This window comes from Frieseomelitta varia, unplaced genomic scaffold (assembly GCF_011392965.1).
Source record: "Frieseomelitta varia isolate USP_RPSP 00005682 unplaced genomic scaffold, Fvar_1.2 scaffold_516, whole genome shotgun sequence".
In the NCBI taxonomy this organism is placed as follows: domain Eukaryota; kingdom Metazoa; phylum Arthropoda; class Insecta; order Hymenoptera; family Apidae; genus Frieseomelitta; species Frieseomelitta varia.
The window spans coordinates 11133-28757 of NW_025110275.1; the positions used below are offsets into that span (position 1 = coordinate 11133).

The following is a 17625-nucleotide window of genomic DNA, read 5'->3' on the forward strand; positions in this document are numbered from 1 at the left end:
AAAAATGTGTAAATATGATTGAAATGAAACAGCTGTACAAAATAATTTTTAAATGCACGTTTATATTTTAAGTGGTGAGTTCATACATTAAAATACATAAAAAATGTCATATGAATCTATGTCCTAGATACTTTTATTTTGGTGTTATGCACTGAGACACAAGCCGTTCATATTGAATATTTTCTTAAATCATTTATAACTCAAAAACTAGGGTAGAACAGAAAATTCACATGATCATTTTTTACTTATTTTATTACGTAGACTCATCACTCAAAACATGGACATGTATTTAATAATCACCTTGTAATCGCCCTAAATTAAATGGGCAGTTCAAACGAGCAATTTATAGCTCTTCAGAAATTTCAACAAATTTTTTATGACTAACTTTATTTGGTCATAATGCTTTCACCTTAAGCTGCTTCATTCTAGGTGCTCGCTTTTTCGCGAGTCTTCGTTGTTCTTTTTCTTCCCACTTCCTTTGTTTATCAGGATCCTCTTCTTGTAACATGCGTTCTTTCTCAGCTCTACGACGTTCTTCTCTTCGCTGTGCAGCTGCTTCAGCTCTAGCTGCATGAGTTGTTTTTAAGAATGCTTCTTCTACTCTTAACCTATTTTTATCTGCTTTGCTTTTACCCTAAGAGTAGAATGAAAATTAAATATATAACGAAGCAATGTATTAAAATTATAAAGTGTTAAAAATACATGTATATATTCGAACCTCTTTAGATAATTTAAAACGGCGTAATTTATCTAATAAATAGAACGTTAATTGTAAAAGGAGTTTTAATTTCTCTTGGCCTTCTGCGTTAGTAATACGTCCTTTAATACTTATGTTTAGTCCAACAAGTAAAACTCTCTTGACTTCAGGCATTGTTAATTGAGTTGTATCTCTAAAATGAAATGAAAAATGAAATATTACATCAGAGAAGCGAGAAGAGCAGTATTTTTAATACAAATACATTAATGAAAATGTATTTGATACTTACTCTTGTTGTTTTGGACCACTAAATTGATCACTAATATATATATAATCTATATAGGGTGAAAATTTTGAAAATGCTTGTAAAACTCTTGTATCTAAAATAGCTGACGCTGCTTCAGCAATTTCAGACATTACATAAAAGCCTGATGGAAGACCAAATTTCTCTCCTAATCTCTTTTCTGGACAATAAACACTAATATCAGCCATATCACGTACTAAATGCATTGCAGTTCTTTTTGTGGCAACTGCTAATACGAAATTATCTGTTTCATCTTTTGCTAATTCTACACGTATATGGGCTTGATCATTCTGAGGCCTCACAAGCTGCGCTAATACTGCAACTAAATCTTGCCTTTTAATTAATTTTAATTCTATTAGCATAGAATCGCATCCAACTCTTCCTGAACAATATAAACTATAATGAGATTGACTTTCTTTCACCAAGCCATTTTCAGACATATCTTCAGTTGATTTCCCTGTATCGCCAACAAGGGAAAAATTATCCATTAAAAGTTGCTTATGCTCCATAAGCCACATTTCTGCTATATGGGCATTTTTCGATCGCCCTGCTACATAATTAATGAAATACACTAATAATCCAATGATCATTAGTATCTCTAAGTAAAAACTATCCCATCTTGCACGTAGATGAAGCGGTATTTTTGTGATTGTTAAAGTAGAAGGTTCATCACTTTTTGGTCCAGCATTTCCTCCAGCTGCGTCTAAACCTTCAAATTCTTCTTCATCTTGAAAATGATCAAATTCACTGTCACCATCCACAATTAGAACATCCTCCTCCTCGAAATCTTGATTATTATTATTCGATTCCTTAAGATGTTCTGTACTACGATCATTGATAGTTTGTGCTGGCTTTTCTTCTTCAAAATCTTCAAATTCTGCAAATTCATTGTCCTCAGGAAGCTCTTCATGAAAATGTGCTGTGACCCATATATTGGTTGCAACCAAGATGATATGAACTACAGCTAACCACAATTTCATTTTGTCTGAAACAAAACAGTAATAAAGAATTAGAATATCACAACGAACTATTTAAAAGTATGTATATAAAATCCCGTATGTATTCTGTTTGAAACGAGTAACTTTAGACAACTTATTATCAAAATAATTACATAAAGAATAATTTTTCAGGCTAATATGAGAAATTTTCCATCGTAACGATTTTATACGAAAAACGTTTGTTTCCAGCAACTTGGTATATTGAACTAACTTCACTGTAAATTTATATAAAATACTTCCAACTTTTCAACATTGATTTCAGTTAATAATTAAATGTAATAATGTTTGTAATAAGTAAGCAGTCACTGCACTATTCGAGGTGGTGACTTGCACGCCACACTAAGCTAAGTATTAAACGTCATTTCCTTGATCGAAAATTCATTGTTACACGTCAGTATGATATTTTAATAATGATATTTACAATTATGAAACATTTGTTACACATAATAATTCTTCAATAATAAAAACATAAAACAATCGAGTGTATAATGTTTCGTTCGTGCGTATCTTAATAAAAAATAGTAAAAAAGGGAAGAAACAGAATGTTAAAATACTCATTATTTATTTCATAGTATTTATCAAGCGATACCATATCGATCGACTCTTCCAATGCGAATTAAATTTATACCAATATCATTTCTCTTTCGAAAAATAAAAATGCAATTCCTGTACCGATAAAGTAAATTTCTTCCCGGGATTTCTTTCGTATTCTAACAACGACGCGACTATCTCGAAGACCATGTCCAATGGTTAAGCGAGAGATCGATTCAGTAAGTCCATGGAAACGAGTGAGGGAAGTTTACTGCGCACGCTTGATCATAATACCTTTTTTTTTCTGTCAAAATGTAAAACGGTTGTTCCTGTGTTTTTATCGCGATGTATTGCCGATCGTTCTAACGGCTCACTCGAATATCGAGCCGCGATCCAAGTGGAAACTCGCAGCCGCCCACGTATCAGGACCGTTCGAACAGAGTGGAAATTGAAAAAAGAGCCGCTTGTCGTTAGCGTGAATCCTGAGGGAGAGCAAACAATGGATCAATACTTCGCAGACAAGGGTAACATGCGAATACGACGAAAAATCGTCTTTCCATTATAGGTAACGTGCATCTCACATCGGGCGAAATTTCTCATCCAGGAGAACTTTGAAAGGTGAGTGTACACTCTTGGATAGAACAGACAATCGCGACGTGTTCGCGCGATGTTTTAGTTAAGGCTTATGTGCACGAACTTCCGTTAAAGAATGACAGAATATCTAGTCGGGGAGTACCCGAAGTAAAAAGTCAAGAAAGCTTCTCGCCGAATGATCGATACCGAAAATCTCGCGTTGCTGCTAAATTTCAGTATCATCCGATTTGTATTTGAAAAGCAAGAAACTGGATAGTAGCATACAGGTTGTTAATGGGAAAGAATAATTATCTGTCGGAGGGGGCGAAACAATTGTGTTTCGATCAATCAACGACCATCCTACACAGTACGTACATCCTACACGTTAAAAGTCGCTCAAGTGCGAACAGTTACGTCAACCGGCGTGTCACTTCTCCATTAACGACAATCGTAGAAACAAACAAGACACCGCTTGAATAAAATTTTTCCTTATTCGCAGAGACGAGAGTAACGTTTTCTCAACAAGTTTTCTTACGACACGATTATTTCGTAATTTCCTTGGTTTTGCAATGGGTCAACGGATCGGGTATTGATTTTGCGAGGCAGTCGTGTGACATGCATTTCACTGTCGCGTTCTTTTCAGGTGAAGCGTTGCACCGGCCGGTCGACATGGACAAGTCGGACAACCAACTGAAAGCGTGGAAAAAGAAGAGCATGAAGTCGAGCGGCTCGGCGGATGTCGTGACACAGTGCGTCCAGGTGGTCGTGCGTTGCCGACCGATGGACGAGAAGGAACTGGTTCGTGGCTACATGCGAGTGGTCGACGTGTTCCCCTCGAGGGGAGTGGTCGAGATTCGTCACCCGCGGGACGACCCGTCCAGCGACAACGTGAAAGTCTTCACGTTCGATGCGGTCTACGACTGGAACTCCAGCCAGCAAGACCTCTACGAGGAGACGGTCAGGCCGCTGGTCTCCTCGGTCCTCGACGGTTTCAATGGCACGATCTTCGCCTACGGTCAGACCGGCACCGGGAAGACCTACACGATGGAGGGCCTGAAGAACGACCACGAGAGACGAGGTGTGATTCCACGCTCGTTCGAGCATATCTTTAATCACATTGGCAGGTCGGAGAACATGCAGTATCTGGTGAGGGCCAGTTACCTCGAGATATATCAGGAGGAGATCCGCGACCTTCTACAGCCGGATCAGAGTCTCAGATTCGAGCTGAAAGAGAAACCGGACACCGGTGTATTCGTGAAGGATCTGTCCACGTCGGTGTGCAAAAGCGCCGCTGAAATCCAACAGCTGATGAACACCGGAAATCAGAATAGAACCATCGGCGCTACGAACATGAACGAGCATAGTTCTAGGTCGCACGCGATATTTCTAATCACCATTGAAATGGGATCGATCGGCGATAGCGGCGGGATCAGGGTCGGTCGTTTGAATCTGGTCGATCTCGCGGGCAGTGAAAGGCAGAGCAAGACTGGGGCCTCCGGCGAGAGGCTGAAGGAAGCGAGTAAAATTAATTTGAGCCTGTCGGCGCTGGGGAACGTAATTTCGGCCCTGGTCGATGGGAAAACAACTCACGTGCCGTACAGAGATTCCAAGTTAACGCGGCTTCTGCAGGACTCCTTAGGCGGGAACTCAAAGACGATCATGGTGGCGAACATCGGCCCCGCAAGTTACAATTACGACGAGACTTTGACAACGTTGAGGTACGCGAACCGGGCGAAGAACATCAAGAACAAGCCAAGGATAAACGAGGACCCGAAGGACGCTCTACTGAGACAGTATCAAGAAGAGATTGGCCGATTGAAGGAGAAGCTGGCGCAGAAAGGTATGGTGCAGAAGCGAAAGAAGAAGTCGAAGAGGAAAAAGGAAGACGAAGCTGTAGATTCAGAGTCCGAAGCGGAGGACAGCCGAGGGGAGGACAATAAAATGGAGACGGACAAGAAATTGATTGCGGAGCAATTGAAAGCCGAGAAACAAGAGACTGAGACGCTTATTATGAGAATAAAAGATTTGGAAAGCAAGATGCTCTGCGGTGGCAAGAACATTATTGATCATACCAACGAGCAACAGAGAGCACTGGAACAGAAGGCGGCCGAAATAGCCGAGAGAAAGAAACGGGAAGTCGAAATGCAGCAGAAGCTGGAAGGTGAAGAACTAACGATGCTAGGCGTGAAAGAAACTTACTCGAATTTGCAGCAAGAAGTGGACGTGAAGTCGAGGAAGCTCAGGAAGTGCTTCAATAAGTTACAAGTTCTCAAGCAGGAGCTCGAGGACGTCACAAACGACTTCAACAGAGACAGACGAGACCTGGAACAGACTCAACACGAGCTAATGAAGGAACTAAAGCTGAAGTATCTTATAATAGAGAATTTCATTCCCGAGGAAGAAAAGAATAAGATTCTGTCGAGGATTCACCTCGACGAAGAGGAAGACTGTTGGATAGTGAAAGATCCGGAACCATCCAGCATAGACTTGATAAAGAGGCCGACGTCGATTCCTGGTGCCCGTAGGCCAGTCTCGGAGTATGCTCGAATCGCTCTAGCCATGGGAAGGGGTAGTCGTTATGCGGGTGAAAATATATTGAACCTCGACTTAGATATGCCGGCCAGAACAACGCTGGACTATCAGGGACCCGCTATCGCGCCAACGATCCAAGCTGTTCTCGAGGAAGCGTTGCGAGACGAAGGGGACATCGACGTGGATGCGTCAAACGCGAAGCTCAGATCGAAACCGCGTATACCATCCACGAAATTGCGACCTAAGAGCGTTGGAAAGATTCCACAAATCCCAGCGCCCGTTTACCCGAAGACGAGAGGTCTCGTACCGAAATAGGAAATTTTTTTCAATGCGTTCCAAGCAAAGTCTGTAAAGAAACGTGTAAATATTGTACGAAGCGCCGCGCGTCGTAAGCTTTGTTCGATTAATTTATACATATTATATACATATAATTATAGATTCGTTGTGATACGCCACATGGTACTTTGTGTATCGACAAGCGCGAGATAGCCGCAATCTTTACAATTCTCTAGTCAATGTACACCGTGCAGCCACATGGTATTATTATGTCGATTATTTCCTTTTATTCGTAATTAATAAAGTAAAAAAGATTATCGTCAAAACCGATTCCTATTCATTCAGGAAGACTGGAATGTTCGTATACGTCTCGCGTAGTTTTTGCCTGTCTTTTGTAGCATTTGTTGGGACGAAAATTATGACACGTAAGAGAAAATATAGTTAAACTTACGAGTAATTTTACTATTATCGAATGAATTTAAGATATGCGATTTTTTTGCAGAACATGAGAAAACTTACACGCTTAAAAAGTAATTTGCAAACAAAAATTATCATTTACCCTAATGCTTTCACGATTTTCCTGTTTTGTTTTTTTTTTTTTTTATTTCTTGGTGAAAAATAAAACACACGGTTATTTTTGCTATTATGTATATATATATATATATTTCTTTAAACATTAAAAGTGCTTGTAAAAATAACATCGTTACTTTCGACTCCTTTGACATTTTATCACACGTATCTGAAACTGCTAAATTATATGATGATAAACGTAACACCAATTAATAGAATTAAAAATTACAAAATTGTGACTGAGAGTAAAATCGCCATTCTCTTTCGTTTCAATTTCTTTTTTTTTTTTTTCCTCTTTACTTACTTTTGTCCGGTTGACATCGATCAATACTTTTTTCTACACACCATCCTTAAAAACACTCACTCCACGCCTGTGCGATATGCACGACAAAAAGAATCTCGTCGGTCTCCGATATATTTTCTTTTTCTCGTTACTAGCGAGAACGATAATAACACGCGGATTATAAACGTATAAAAAAACGACGAGGAAATAAACATTTCGTGCACGAGGGAAAATGTAAATGTGTAAATTTATTGGGAAGTTTGTGATAATGAAATAAGCGTATTTTCAACTTGTTTTTTTTTCTTTTTTCTTGTTGTAGAAATGATCAGGGTGCTTCTGATCAATATAATAGTGAAAAAAATACCATTATATATTAAAACGTATGTACAACGATATTAATTCATCTAAATTAAAAATTCGATAGGATCCTGATCATTTCTAAATCTCGGTTAAGGTTCTTGAAACTAGTAACATTGAAACATCCCCGTTGGACACTAGTTGTAGCGTCCGTGGTAAAAACTAGTCCCATAACAATTGCAAATAGCTTTACAATTATGTCAAAATTCCTTATATAATTAATTGTGACTGATCCGTTAAATTGAACGACATTTTAATAGAAACGCTGTTGCTGCACATAATTCCCATATTGTTGTTGCGGTTGTTGCTGTGAATAATTAGAAGAATGACCGGCGGGTGGTCCAACGTAAGCTGATGCATCGTAATTTTGTTGTGTTGGATATTGATTCGACGTCATGGACGGTCCACTGTATTGACCCTGATTACCTAGACCACCGTAGCCTTGATAATTATAACTATTGTCCATGTAACCCTGATTACCACTATAAACTTGTTGAGGATAATTTTGGAACTGTTGATTGGACATGTTCGGATAACTTAAAGGAGGTCCTTGTGGACGGGAGCAAGATTGTTGATTATTTTGAACGTACTCTTGGTTATAAAAACTCGGTGCCGAAGCCGTTGATGTATTAGACATTAGATCAACTGCTTTCGCCGTGTTTTGTTCGCAATTATCGTTCCCGAGGGATAAATGCGATTTTAGCACGTATTTGTTTGGAAGCTCGCCCATTATGTTAGCTATTAGTCGTTTGGTCTCGTTTAAAATCGCATTTGGATCGTTAGTTTTCGTCAAATCCTTCGATCTTACGGGGGAACGCGATCTCGAACGTGAATGCGAGCGCGTCCACGATCGCGGTGAATTCGACAACGATTTCGAAAACGCCCGCGACTTTTTCTTCGCCTTCTCATTCTCACTGACGTTTTTATCCGCTGCCTTATATATATCTTCAAACGTATAATCGTCATCGTCGTCCGAGAGGTCTAATTTGTTTTTTTGTTTGTCATCATTGTCGTTCTTGGTCGGCTGTTCTTCCTCATCATCATTCGCAAACATGTCTATCTTCGGTTTCCATTTGTCTTCCTCCTCCACGAGATTCTGATTTATCTTACGCCCGGAGAACGGAGAAATGCTTCTGTTCGATTTAGAAGTTATCTCTACTTTCTCTGGCGTCGGTGACTTTATCTTTGGCGCTGCTGATGCTATGGACGTCGTGCCTAGATTAACGAACGTTCTTAACTTTTCCACTCGGACCGGGTCGGTCACCTCTAGCTTCTTCAAGAAATTAATAAGCCCGTGTTGCTCCTGAGTGGTCAAGTCCTTGAAGTTCTGTAGAAGTGACTTTAAGTCTGCATCCGACAGACTCTCCATTCTGGAAGTTTGACGTTCAATCGTATCCACTGCCGTCGAAGCAGCGGGTGCAGGTGTCGCAGTCTGAGAAAGAGCATTATTTCCGCTTGACAATCCCTTGACAAAGTCAGCGGTCGTTACTGGCTTATCAGAATTTTTAGACGCCTCGGCCATTCCTACGACGGCGTTAATGAGAGTTTCCAGTTCCTCCTGCGACACGTTAGATCTACCTTGCGCCACCAAAGCAGCTGCTATCTGCTGAGCTATAGCTACTTTGTCTACAGTCCCGACACCAGGTACGCTAACGGGTTCGGACTTAATCGTCGGTGCAATGATCTCGACCGGCCGCGGATAAATAGTCCTGGGTATATAGCTTGTTGACCTGGCAGCTTCCAACTCCCGCTTCTTCTTCTTCTCCTCCTCCATTTTCTTTTTATTTTCCGTCGCTTTGTGCAACAACTGAGCGATGTTTTGTATCGCAGTCTTCGTCGGCATTATGGCCATTTTCTCTATCATCCCCGCAAACAACTGACCTTTCAGTTTTTCTTTAACCGTTTCGAACAGCACGCTCACCTCTTCGTCGTATAACAGCTCTTCGGCAGAGTTAGGTTTCGCCTTTTCCGCTGCTAACGCTTTCGAGAGGAGCGATACTATTTTTGGCCCGAGAGAACCTAATTGAGCTTCCAGTGCTGTAAGTAGTCGCAATAAACCGACGACTTCTAAATCCTCGGTCAGTACTTCATCCGGTATTGGACTCGGGGATTTATCTTTCACGGGATACGGTGTCGCGTAATGTATCGGTCTGGTACGAGGTGGAATACCTCGGGTAGGGTAGTAACTGCTTCTATACATGCTTCCCCTTCCACGCATGTATGAAGAGTACGCGTAATCACGTTCCCTCATGTCATGACGATCGTAATAATCCGTCTTTATCGTCTTCGTGCCCACATATTCCACCTCGTCGTCGCTCTCCACGCGATGGCGACTCCTTTTAGGCGATCTGTCGCGCCTGTTCGATGGAATCCATTTCTCCGGCGGCTTATCTTCCGGCAATTCCAATCGTTTCCTGATCTCCTCCTTCCGCTGTTGCAGCTGTTCGTTGTGAATTTCGCGCATTCGTTTGTTCCAAAACTCAATCCACTCGGGTTTAAAGTCATGTTTGCTTGGATCTTTGCCCTCGGCTTGCAACTCTTTATACCGCCTGTTCCAAAACTTTTTCCATTCGTCCGGATAAGACGGATGCTTCTCTGGGTTCTTCTCGTGAAACTTTAACGCGCGATCGAGTGTTTCCTCGGCACGTCTGATTTGCTCTCGATATTTGTCCCACTTATCTCGCTCCCTAAGTGGCTCTGGGGAACGTGAACGCGAACGCGTACGTGAACGCGTACGATCACGCGAATAACGCGATTTACTACGATACTTTCCACTTTTATCTACTGAACTGGCTTTACGGCTACGAACAGGTGATCGCGATCTGGAACGCGACGGCGATGGGCTACTTGATATACTCGAAAGTGACGAGAGAGATTTCGTCTCGTCGGAGGGGCGTTTGGGGGACTTTTTCACGTTCTCTTCGTCTTTATCTAAGGGTTTACGTATACTTAATTTATCCCTCGTGAGAATACGGATCTTGAAACCCCTAAAAAAGAAAAGAAGAAAAGAAGCCAAAACGTCAATCCAACGCTTGATTTTGTTATTTGCTTTATTAACGAAGTTAGAAAATCAAACAAAGGAAAGGTTGAAAATTAAATAATGCTAAAAATATTAAACGAATCCTGCTAAATCAAAATGTTATATATGTGTGTGTGTGTGTGTGTATAATCAAAGATAAACATCAACTTACGATTTTGTAGTGTCTGATTTCGACTCTGTTTTTTTTGGAGATAACTTTTCAGTTTTCTTATCTTCACTTTTATGTTTACTGTCTTGTTTCTCATCAGCAGGTTGAGAATCTTAATACAAGATCATTGAACAATTGAATACTTACAAAAAACACAAAGCACCATACGTTGAAAATATAAATTACTGTATACTCACCTTTTTTTGAATTACTATTACCAGTCATTTCAGCCATCTTCTCTTCGAAGTTTGTTACCCATCGCACATCGTAAACATCCATAAACGTTAACTCTGGCGTTTCCCTGCACGTAGGAAACAGCCGTTGATTTTAAGGGAAAGCAAATTAAATTACGAAGATCATAAACGCGCACCTCGTCGAATCGCGTCCATAAACGTTCGTAACGCGAACCGAATTGCTCAATTCGTTCAAACGCTCGACTGTACAGTAAACAGAAGGCGTGAAAATGAAAATATTATGACTTACCTAAAATGGTAATCCTGATAGACCCTCTTGATGTATTGCATTTTATTTTTTTCGAATTGATTCTTGTCGACCAACTGCGGCTGCAATCTTCCAAATCGTTCTTCGATCTTCTTAGCCACTAACACAGATATTTCATTAGCTCCACGCTTATAATTAGGAGTACGCGGTAATTCCGTAATTGCTCGCGATATTGTTGGGAAATGTCTATTTAGATAAGTTATTCTGTGATTATAACTGGTAATATGAGCCATAACAGTGCGAGGGTCACCTCGTTTATCACACAAAACACATGTATAACTGGGTTCGCAAGAGTCATTATCGACCAATTCAAGCAGATATTCAAGACCAACAAGCGGAGAACTTCTATGTCGATCCAGACTCATCTGAATCGTAGTTGTTCTGGTTATTTGATCTTCCATGCCTGGTGGTACTGGTTCTCCAGGTGCCAGACCATCACCAATGGCAGTTGATTGTACAGGTGGAGCTGTTTTTACAATGTCTGACCGTTTCGACCATAATAAAACTGGGTACGGCCATTCGTTTAATTTCATTTTGTGACGATTACACATATTATGATTTAGTAATTTATGTGCTCCAAATAGAGCAATATTACATATATGACACCATATATCACCATCTTCTGTTTCAGAGTATACAGGTCTGAGAGTGCCATCTTCGGCAGTGACGCTGCTCCTCATTAAACGTTTTCGATCATACTCTTCCTGCGAAATACAAACACCTTGTAAAATGGACAGATAACTGTCATTTCAAGAATATATCGCAGAATATAGAAACATATTGTTAATTTGGATATGAAAATAATAAAAGATTTTGTAATACAAAATTTTTTGCGAATTTTTCTTCGAATAATGCATAATGTTTGTATTTAACTTCGACAAATGTATGTTGCAATATATTTGGGTTCCTGACAAATCACAATACCTTCTATCAATAATAGTGCATTACCTTCTCTTTGTCTGCTTCCGATAAATGAGAGGGATTACGTCCTTCTATATCAAGATCATCAAAGTTTTGCATGGTTGAGCCACGTGAAAAATTGTGAACAATTTCCACTATGTTTTCTGAAAATATAAAAGTGCTATGATGTTTAAGAATTATCAGAACACAGCAACAATAGGGCCGACGTGAAATAATAAAAATTAGTAAAAATTAGTAAAAGTGATATAATTTAGTACATTAAGTAAATGTCATAGAAAAATAAATTCCTGATTTATATAAATTATAAATAATAAATTAGAAATAAATAGTACATTAGTACATTAAGTAAATGTCATAGAAAAATAAATTCCTGATTTATATAAATTATAAATAATAAATTAGAAATAAATACAGTTAATCTCAAAAAAACTTGAAATTGTAAAAGTAATATAACTAGTATCTGTATAAATAAGTACAGAATAATATTATTTTATAAGCCAACCCTGCAACAGCAATTTCATTTTAATCACTTATGATATACTTTTTCAAAGTTGATTATAATAAAGCTACAAATTTGAAAGAACTATACTTACCCATTTACTGTTGTACATACTATGATACTTAAACAATTGATATACACATACATTATTTAAATGTAAAGTTTCCAACAATAGAGTGTTTGACCTTAAGTTAAATTAGAAGTTTATCGCAACATTGCATTTGACAGCAAAATAGCTTAATGCTTATTGTTTATACGTGCTGTAAAATGTTGCTGAATAGATAGTTTCAGCAACACAATATACAACACAATTTCTTAAACATGACTTAAATGAATTTTCATAACACACTTCATAATGTAAATCAATTTTTATACAGGTACTTACACAGTTCTAAAGAGTAATTGGGCTCCTAAAGGAATTGATGTTAAAGAGAATATGTTCTTTAATATAAAAACTAGTTTATATCATTATTTTACTACAACTACTATTTATAATTTTGCTGGAGTGAGAGAATCAATCTCCAGCTACTTACCGATAAAGAGGAAACCTCATACTTCTGTCCCCAAGATGCACAAGTACCACAAAAACATTAAACAAAGTGCACCATATAAAGACACTAATATTAGGCAAAGTTAATGTTCAAAATAACTTTGCAATTCTGGCAATAAAAAGAGAAAAAACATAGCCATTCAAGTTGAAATAAAATCATGTTACATGATGGAATTAACACAGCCAATACGAGTAACGCTGTGAGTTTCATTCTTCGTAGGAGAATAAACGAGACTTATTTAAACAATGTGTGTCTTTTTATTAAGCGGTGCTTGCTTAAATAAACTATGCTGCTAATAACATAATAAGAGTAACAAAATCACGGTGAAAATTATGGAGCAACCTGTAATACGTAACCAACGTAAAAACGTTATTCGACCGATTATAATCTACGAAAATGTAACACGATCGGTTTTCTTTTCTTTCGCTCGTGTCGCTGATTTGGCAACCAAAAGAATCACGGCCAAATGGCGAACTCTCGATTTTCGATTAATCCTCCCGTTTAAACTGTTACCTTCTCGTTTTTTACATTTTTTTCGGCAACTTTGCGCATAAATCTTAACCTCTCATAACACCGAAATAAAAGAAATAAGCTCGACTTACCAAATTGCCAATGCACGACGATCACATTCAGTAATTCCGCCCGTCTGGATTTTTAGTTCTTTAATTTTGTTTTCGACAGAACCTTTCGAAGGCCATATCGAAAAAGAAATATTCAACCATCGAATAAGAACAGAGTAGACGTGGCATTGTATTGGATTTCGCACCTCACATTCTGAAAGACCGACTTCAAAAAATTGAAGTGTCACTTGCGCCATCTGCAACTGCGACGACGAACGTTTAGTAATTGCGTTCAATTTAATTACCGAAAACGATACTGCAGCGTCATCCTTATTAATTAATTGCAACAGTGAATAGTACTTATACTACAGAAATTTCGTTGCATACAATAGAAATTAATTTGAAGAGTAAAATCGCGTTTAAATACCAGGAGACATCACTCGTATTACTAAAAATTAAGTAAGATATTATTCATTAAATTAATGGAATATAAAACAAAGATAAAGCTTGACTTAGACTAAAGTTTAGGAAGTAAAATTATAGATATTTTGTTAAATCAATTGTATTTCGTGGGTTAGAAAAAAAAGATTTTAATTTTTATTTCAAATTAGACAACGTACGAAATGCGCGCGCAAAATGATTCGATTGCAGCGCCATTAGTAGAATACGAATATCACGATATTCAACTGTAATCGATGTAATTTCTCATAATCTGTTTGTTTCCAATGTATAATGTTGGAATATAGTTTGTAATGCAGAAATGTTAGTTTCTGGCGAAAGACACAGCAAGAAGCATCGTCTAGAAATTGTCAGGTAAATACAATATTTAAAAGAATGTTATGTAAAAAATATTCACTATAAATAATGTTAATTAAAAATGAACACATACAATATATTTATAAATGGTTTGGGCATCAGGCGTTTGTTAATTTTTAGTAGTTTGTATTTTGTTAAAGGTTTTTTTACCTCCCTTTCCTTGGAAAACACTTGTTAGTACAAACTTCGAGAACCAAAAATGTAAGTTCTCTATTTAATTCTGTTCCTGTATTTTATGTTAGTATTTATTAATTAGAGAATAAACATAAGTTTTGTTAAATTCATTTTAAAAATATTGGTGTTATGATAACTGTTCAATTGCAATTGTTCTTATTTCAGTTATTGTCTAGTTATTCTTCCCCTTATCATTTTCGTGTCACGTCCTGTCGTACCGATTCAGGCAAGTTTTGTACTGCAGCGCTACTAGTGATGAAAATTAAAATTAAAAGATATGGACAGTATTGCCATATTTCACTTCCTACGATTCTTGAACCCAATCGATATTTCTCATGATCGATTTCTAAACGGCAACAATGGCGGAAGGAAGCACATCGTAAAGAAGAAAGACACTGTAAAGAAGAAAGTATTATTCAGAAAAATGAATCTTACCTTCAGAAAGAAATGCCAGAAGTTCTTAGGTAACAATTTAAATTAATATTTGTTAGATTTGTATTTATGTTGTGAATTTTTAAAATAAAACGTGCATTTTTGGCTTCAACTCAAAGTAAGATTTAACCAAATAATTATTACATATAAGCTTCAGTTAATGAAATATTTGCATAATATAATACATAATATAATATTAATGAAATAATGGCATATGAACATTTAAACAGAATATACCATGCTAAATACAATATAAAATGTAATTTTATGCCAACATTTAATTTCAATTCTAACCAATACAAATATTGTAACCTTGTAATACGACTGACTTATTATTATATATAATATGCTTTTACTTGTATTGTAACATTTTCTACTCATTTGTTGAGTCTTTAACTTCATATACTGCGTAATTCTTGACAATTCTAATATTAAATTTAACAATACTTTATTAAATATATACGTATTTAATGGCTGAAATAATAATTCTACTGCGTAATATAATAAAATTTTTTCATGTCTCAGTTTAAAGCATTAACAATTTATCAAGTGTGTTAAATTTTTCGTTCTTTTTTAATAATTTTCCATGAATTCTGTGTATTTGATTTAGACTAGAGTTTTTTATTTTTTATTCCTAGTTAACATTTCACGCATGACTACAGCGCCAACGGTGATATAGGGAATACACTTCCTACGATTCTCGAACTCGAACTCGATATTTTTCACGATCGATTTTTAACCGAGAAGTGGCGGTTAAAGATGGCGGAGAGGAGCACACTTCATCTGTAAAGACGAAAATATTATCCAGAAAGAGTGTCATACAGAACTTCTCAGGTGAATATTTAAATCAATTATTAGATTTGTATTTATGTTGTGTATTTTAAGATAAAACGTGAAATTTAAGATACCAAATAATCTTTACATCTAATTTTCAACAATGAAAGAAATAATAGCCTATATAAACATTTAAACAGAACATACTGTGCTAAAAATTATTTATAATTTTATATCAAAATTTAATTTCAATTCTAACCAGTATAAATATTGTAACCTTGCTAAATTTACTAACTCATATATATATTTTTTATATGCTTTTACACACATTTCTATTGTAAAATTTTATACTTATCTGTTGATTCTTTAATTTCATGCTGCATAATTTTTAACAATTTTAATACTAAATTCAACGATAGTTCATTAAGAATGTATGTATTTAATAGTTAAAATAAGTTTTACTGCGTAATATATACTGCGTATATTTCTCATTTCTCAAATAAAGTAAGCCGTAGAAAGTCTTGAAGCTCGAAATTCAAAACAATAAGACGAACAGAATGTTTATGTTTGTCCCATTATTATCGTGCCTGTTCGAACCTGTTCGTTCAGGATCACCTCATCCCCTCTATTATTTTCTCAATTGCTCGACAAGACGTATCATTTGACTATCGAATTTCAAGACAATAACACGTGTTACGTGTTAGATTTGTAACTTTTCTAACCTACCGATAGCGTCCCATCGATAGCGTCGCTTTTTCGATACTCTTTTACTTCCATTTATATCTCGTTAATAATATATTTAATTAATATACGTGTGTTTGACGATTTATTAAGTATCAAACTAACAAAATCGAGAATTTTGAAGCTTCTCGTGCAGATTTTTCTTCAATCATTGATCTCACTCTTACTGTTACCAGTACCTTGTCTCATACGTTTTTTTAATAGAATTTAAAGTTGATTATAGTTTTCATTATTTGCCTTTATTTGACATATTTGTTCTAACATTTGGTTTCTTTATGTGCAGGTTATTCCTTGATTGCAAAGATAATAGCATAGAGTGCATAGACGCCACGATCATTATCATTAATGAACAATCTGATGAAGTTTCATGGAAAGTTGGTAATATTTTATTCATCTTAGGTAACATTTGTTATATAATTTATATATTTTTGAGATACAATTCACAATACCTAATACCTAATTTCGTAATTATGTGGGACAAGAATAAAAATAGAAAAGATTAAATCAATTAATATTTTATTTCGAATATAGAGATCATAGTAGCTTAATGCTATATACTTTCAAATGGATATATATATATATATATATATATATATATATATTCTTGTATTAGATTATTAAATTCAAAGCTTTCGTACTTTACTATACTTTGCTACAATATACTTACTTTTTCTGAACGTTGACATGCAATTGAACGATTCAAAGCAAGTCTTCACACGTGTATGATTTTGTAAATATATTAGCTGTGAAATTTTGATTAATACAAATATATTTTTGAATATTTATAACACACGACGTGATATACTACTAATGTACATACCTCATACTTTAATAATGAACATTCAGAATACAATTTCTAAAAAAATATTTCTGCAAATATTGAGAAATACTTTATAATTTCTCCAACTAATCATCTAAGTATTTTTAATGCATACTCAAGTTTATAATCATTTTCTAGAAAAATAGCAGTATTTTCTAAATGAACGTATTCTTTGTCCTTCTCCTACTAATTAGCTTTATTTTTAGAAAGTTTTTGTGATCGCGCGCAATGCGGTCGGTAGAGTGTTTGTTGCGTAATATTTTACTTGTCTGAGTGAAATGGCTCTTATTAAATAAAATTATTAATTCATTTAAATTTAATTCGCGAAGTTAGAGTCAGTGAGTTCGCCGACTGTTACTTAAACGCGCGCGTTGATAGTCTTTTATTTTTTTTTTTTTTTCATATCATGTTCAATAACCGTTTTCGGTATTAGAATCAGTGCATAATCAGTGCGCAATCAAGAGGATAAGGCCTCTCCAGGAAATCAAGATCGTAAGTAGTTTATATATTGCACTTCATTTTATTCA

The 17625-nt window shown here is 36.4% G+C and overlaps 2 protein-coding genes across 7 annotated transcripts; one reads left to right on the top strand and one right to left on the bottom strand.

Moving 5' to 3' along the window:
- Positions 1-234: 234 nt before the first annotated feature.
- LOC122533294 (PAT complex subunit CCDC47-like) lies at positions 235-13525 on the bottom strand. 5 transcript variants are annotated; one of them, XM_043662880.1, is made up of 6 exons: positions 10793-10816; positions 10507-10610; positions 10313-10421; positions 987-1986; positions 719-890; positions 235-634 (listed from the first exon to the last, which is right to left on the bottom strand). In XM_043662880.1, exons 3-6 carry the CDS (start codon positions 10404-10406, stop codon positions 395-397), a joined length of 1506 nt encoding a protein of 501 aa, XP_043518815.1. In that variant the 5' UTR covers positions 10407-10421; positions 10507-10610; positions 10793-10816; the 3' UTR covers positions 235-394. The 5 variants fall into 5 exon arrangements, with proteins under 5 accessions (XP_043518815.1, XP_043518818.1, XP_043518819.1 ...); XM_043662879.1 differs by lacking the exons at positions 235-634; positions 719-890; positions 987-1986 and adding exons at positions 6759-10108; positions 11759-11866 and having other exon boundaries at positions 10793-11514; XM_043662883.1 differs by lacking the exons at positions 10313-10421; positions 10507-10610; positions 10793-10816 and adding an exon at positions 13384-13525.
- Positions 2758-6238, top strand: LOC122533295 (kinesin-like protein KIF3B). 2 transcript variants are annotated; one of them, XM_043662885.1, is made up of 3 exons: positions 2758-3148; positions 3207-3470; positions 3747-6238. In XM_043662885.1, the coding sequence occupies exons 2-3, from the start codon at positions 3398-3400 to the stop codon at positions 5948-5950; spliced, it is 2277 nt and encodes a 758-aa protein (XP_043518820.1). In that variant the 5' UTR covers positions 2758-3148; positions 3207-3397; the 3' UTR covers positions 5951-6238. The 2 variants fall into 2 exon arrangements, with proteins under 2 accessions (XP_043518820.1, XP_043518821.1); XM_043662886.1 differs by lacking the exon at positions 3207-3470.
- Positions 13526-17625: the final 4100 nt, after the last annotated feature.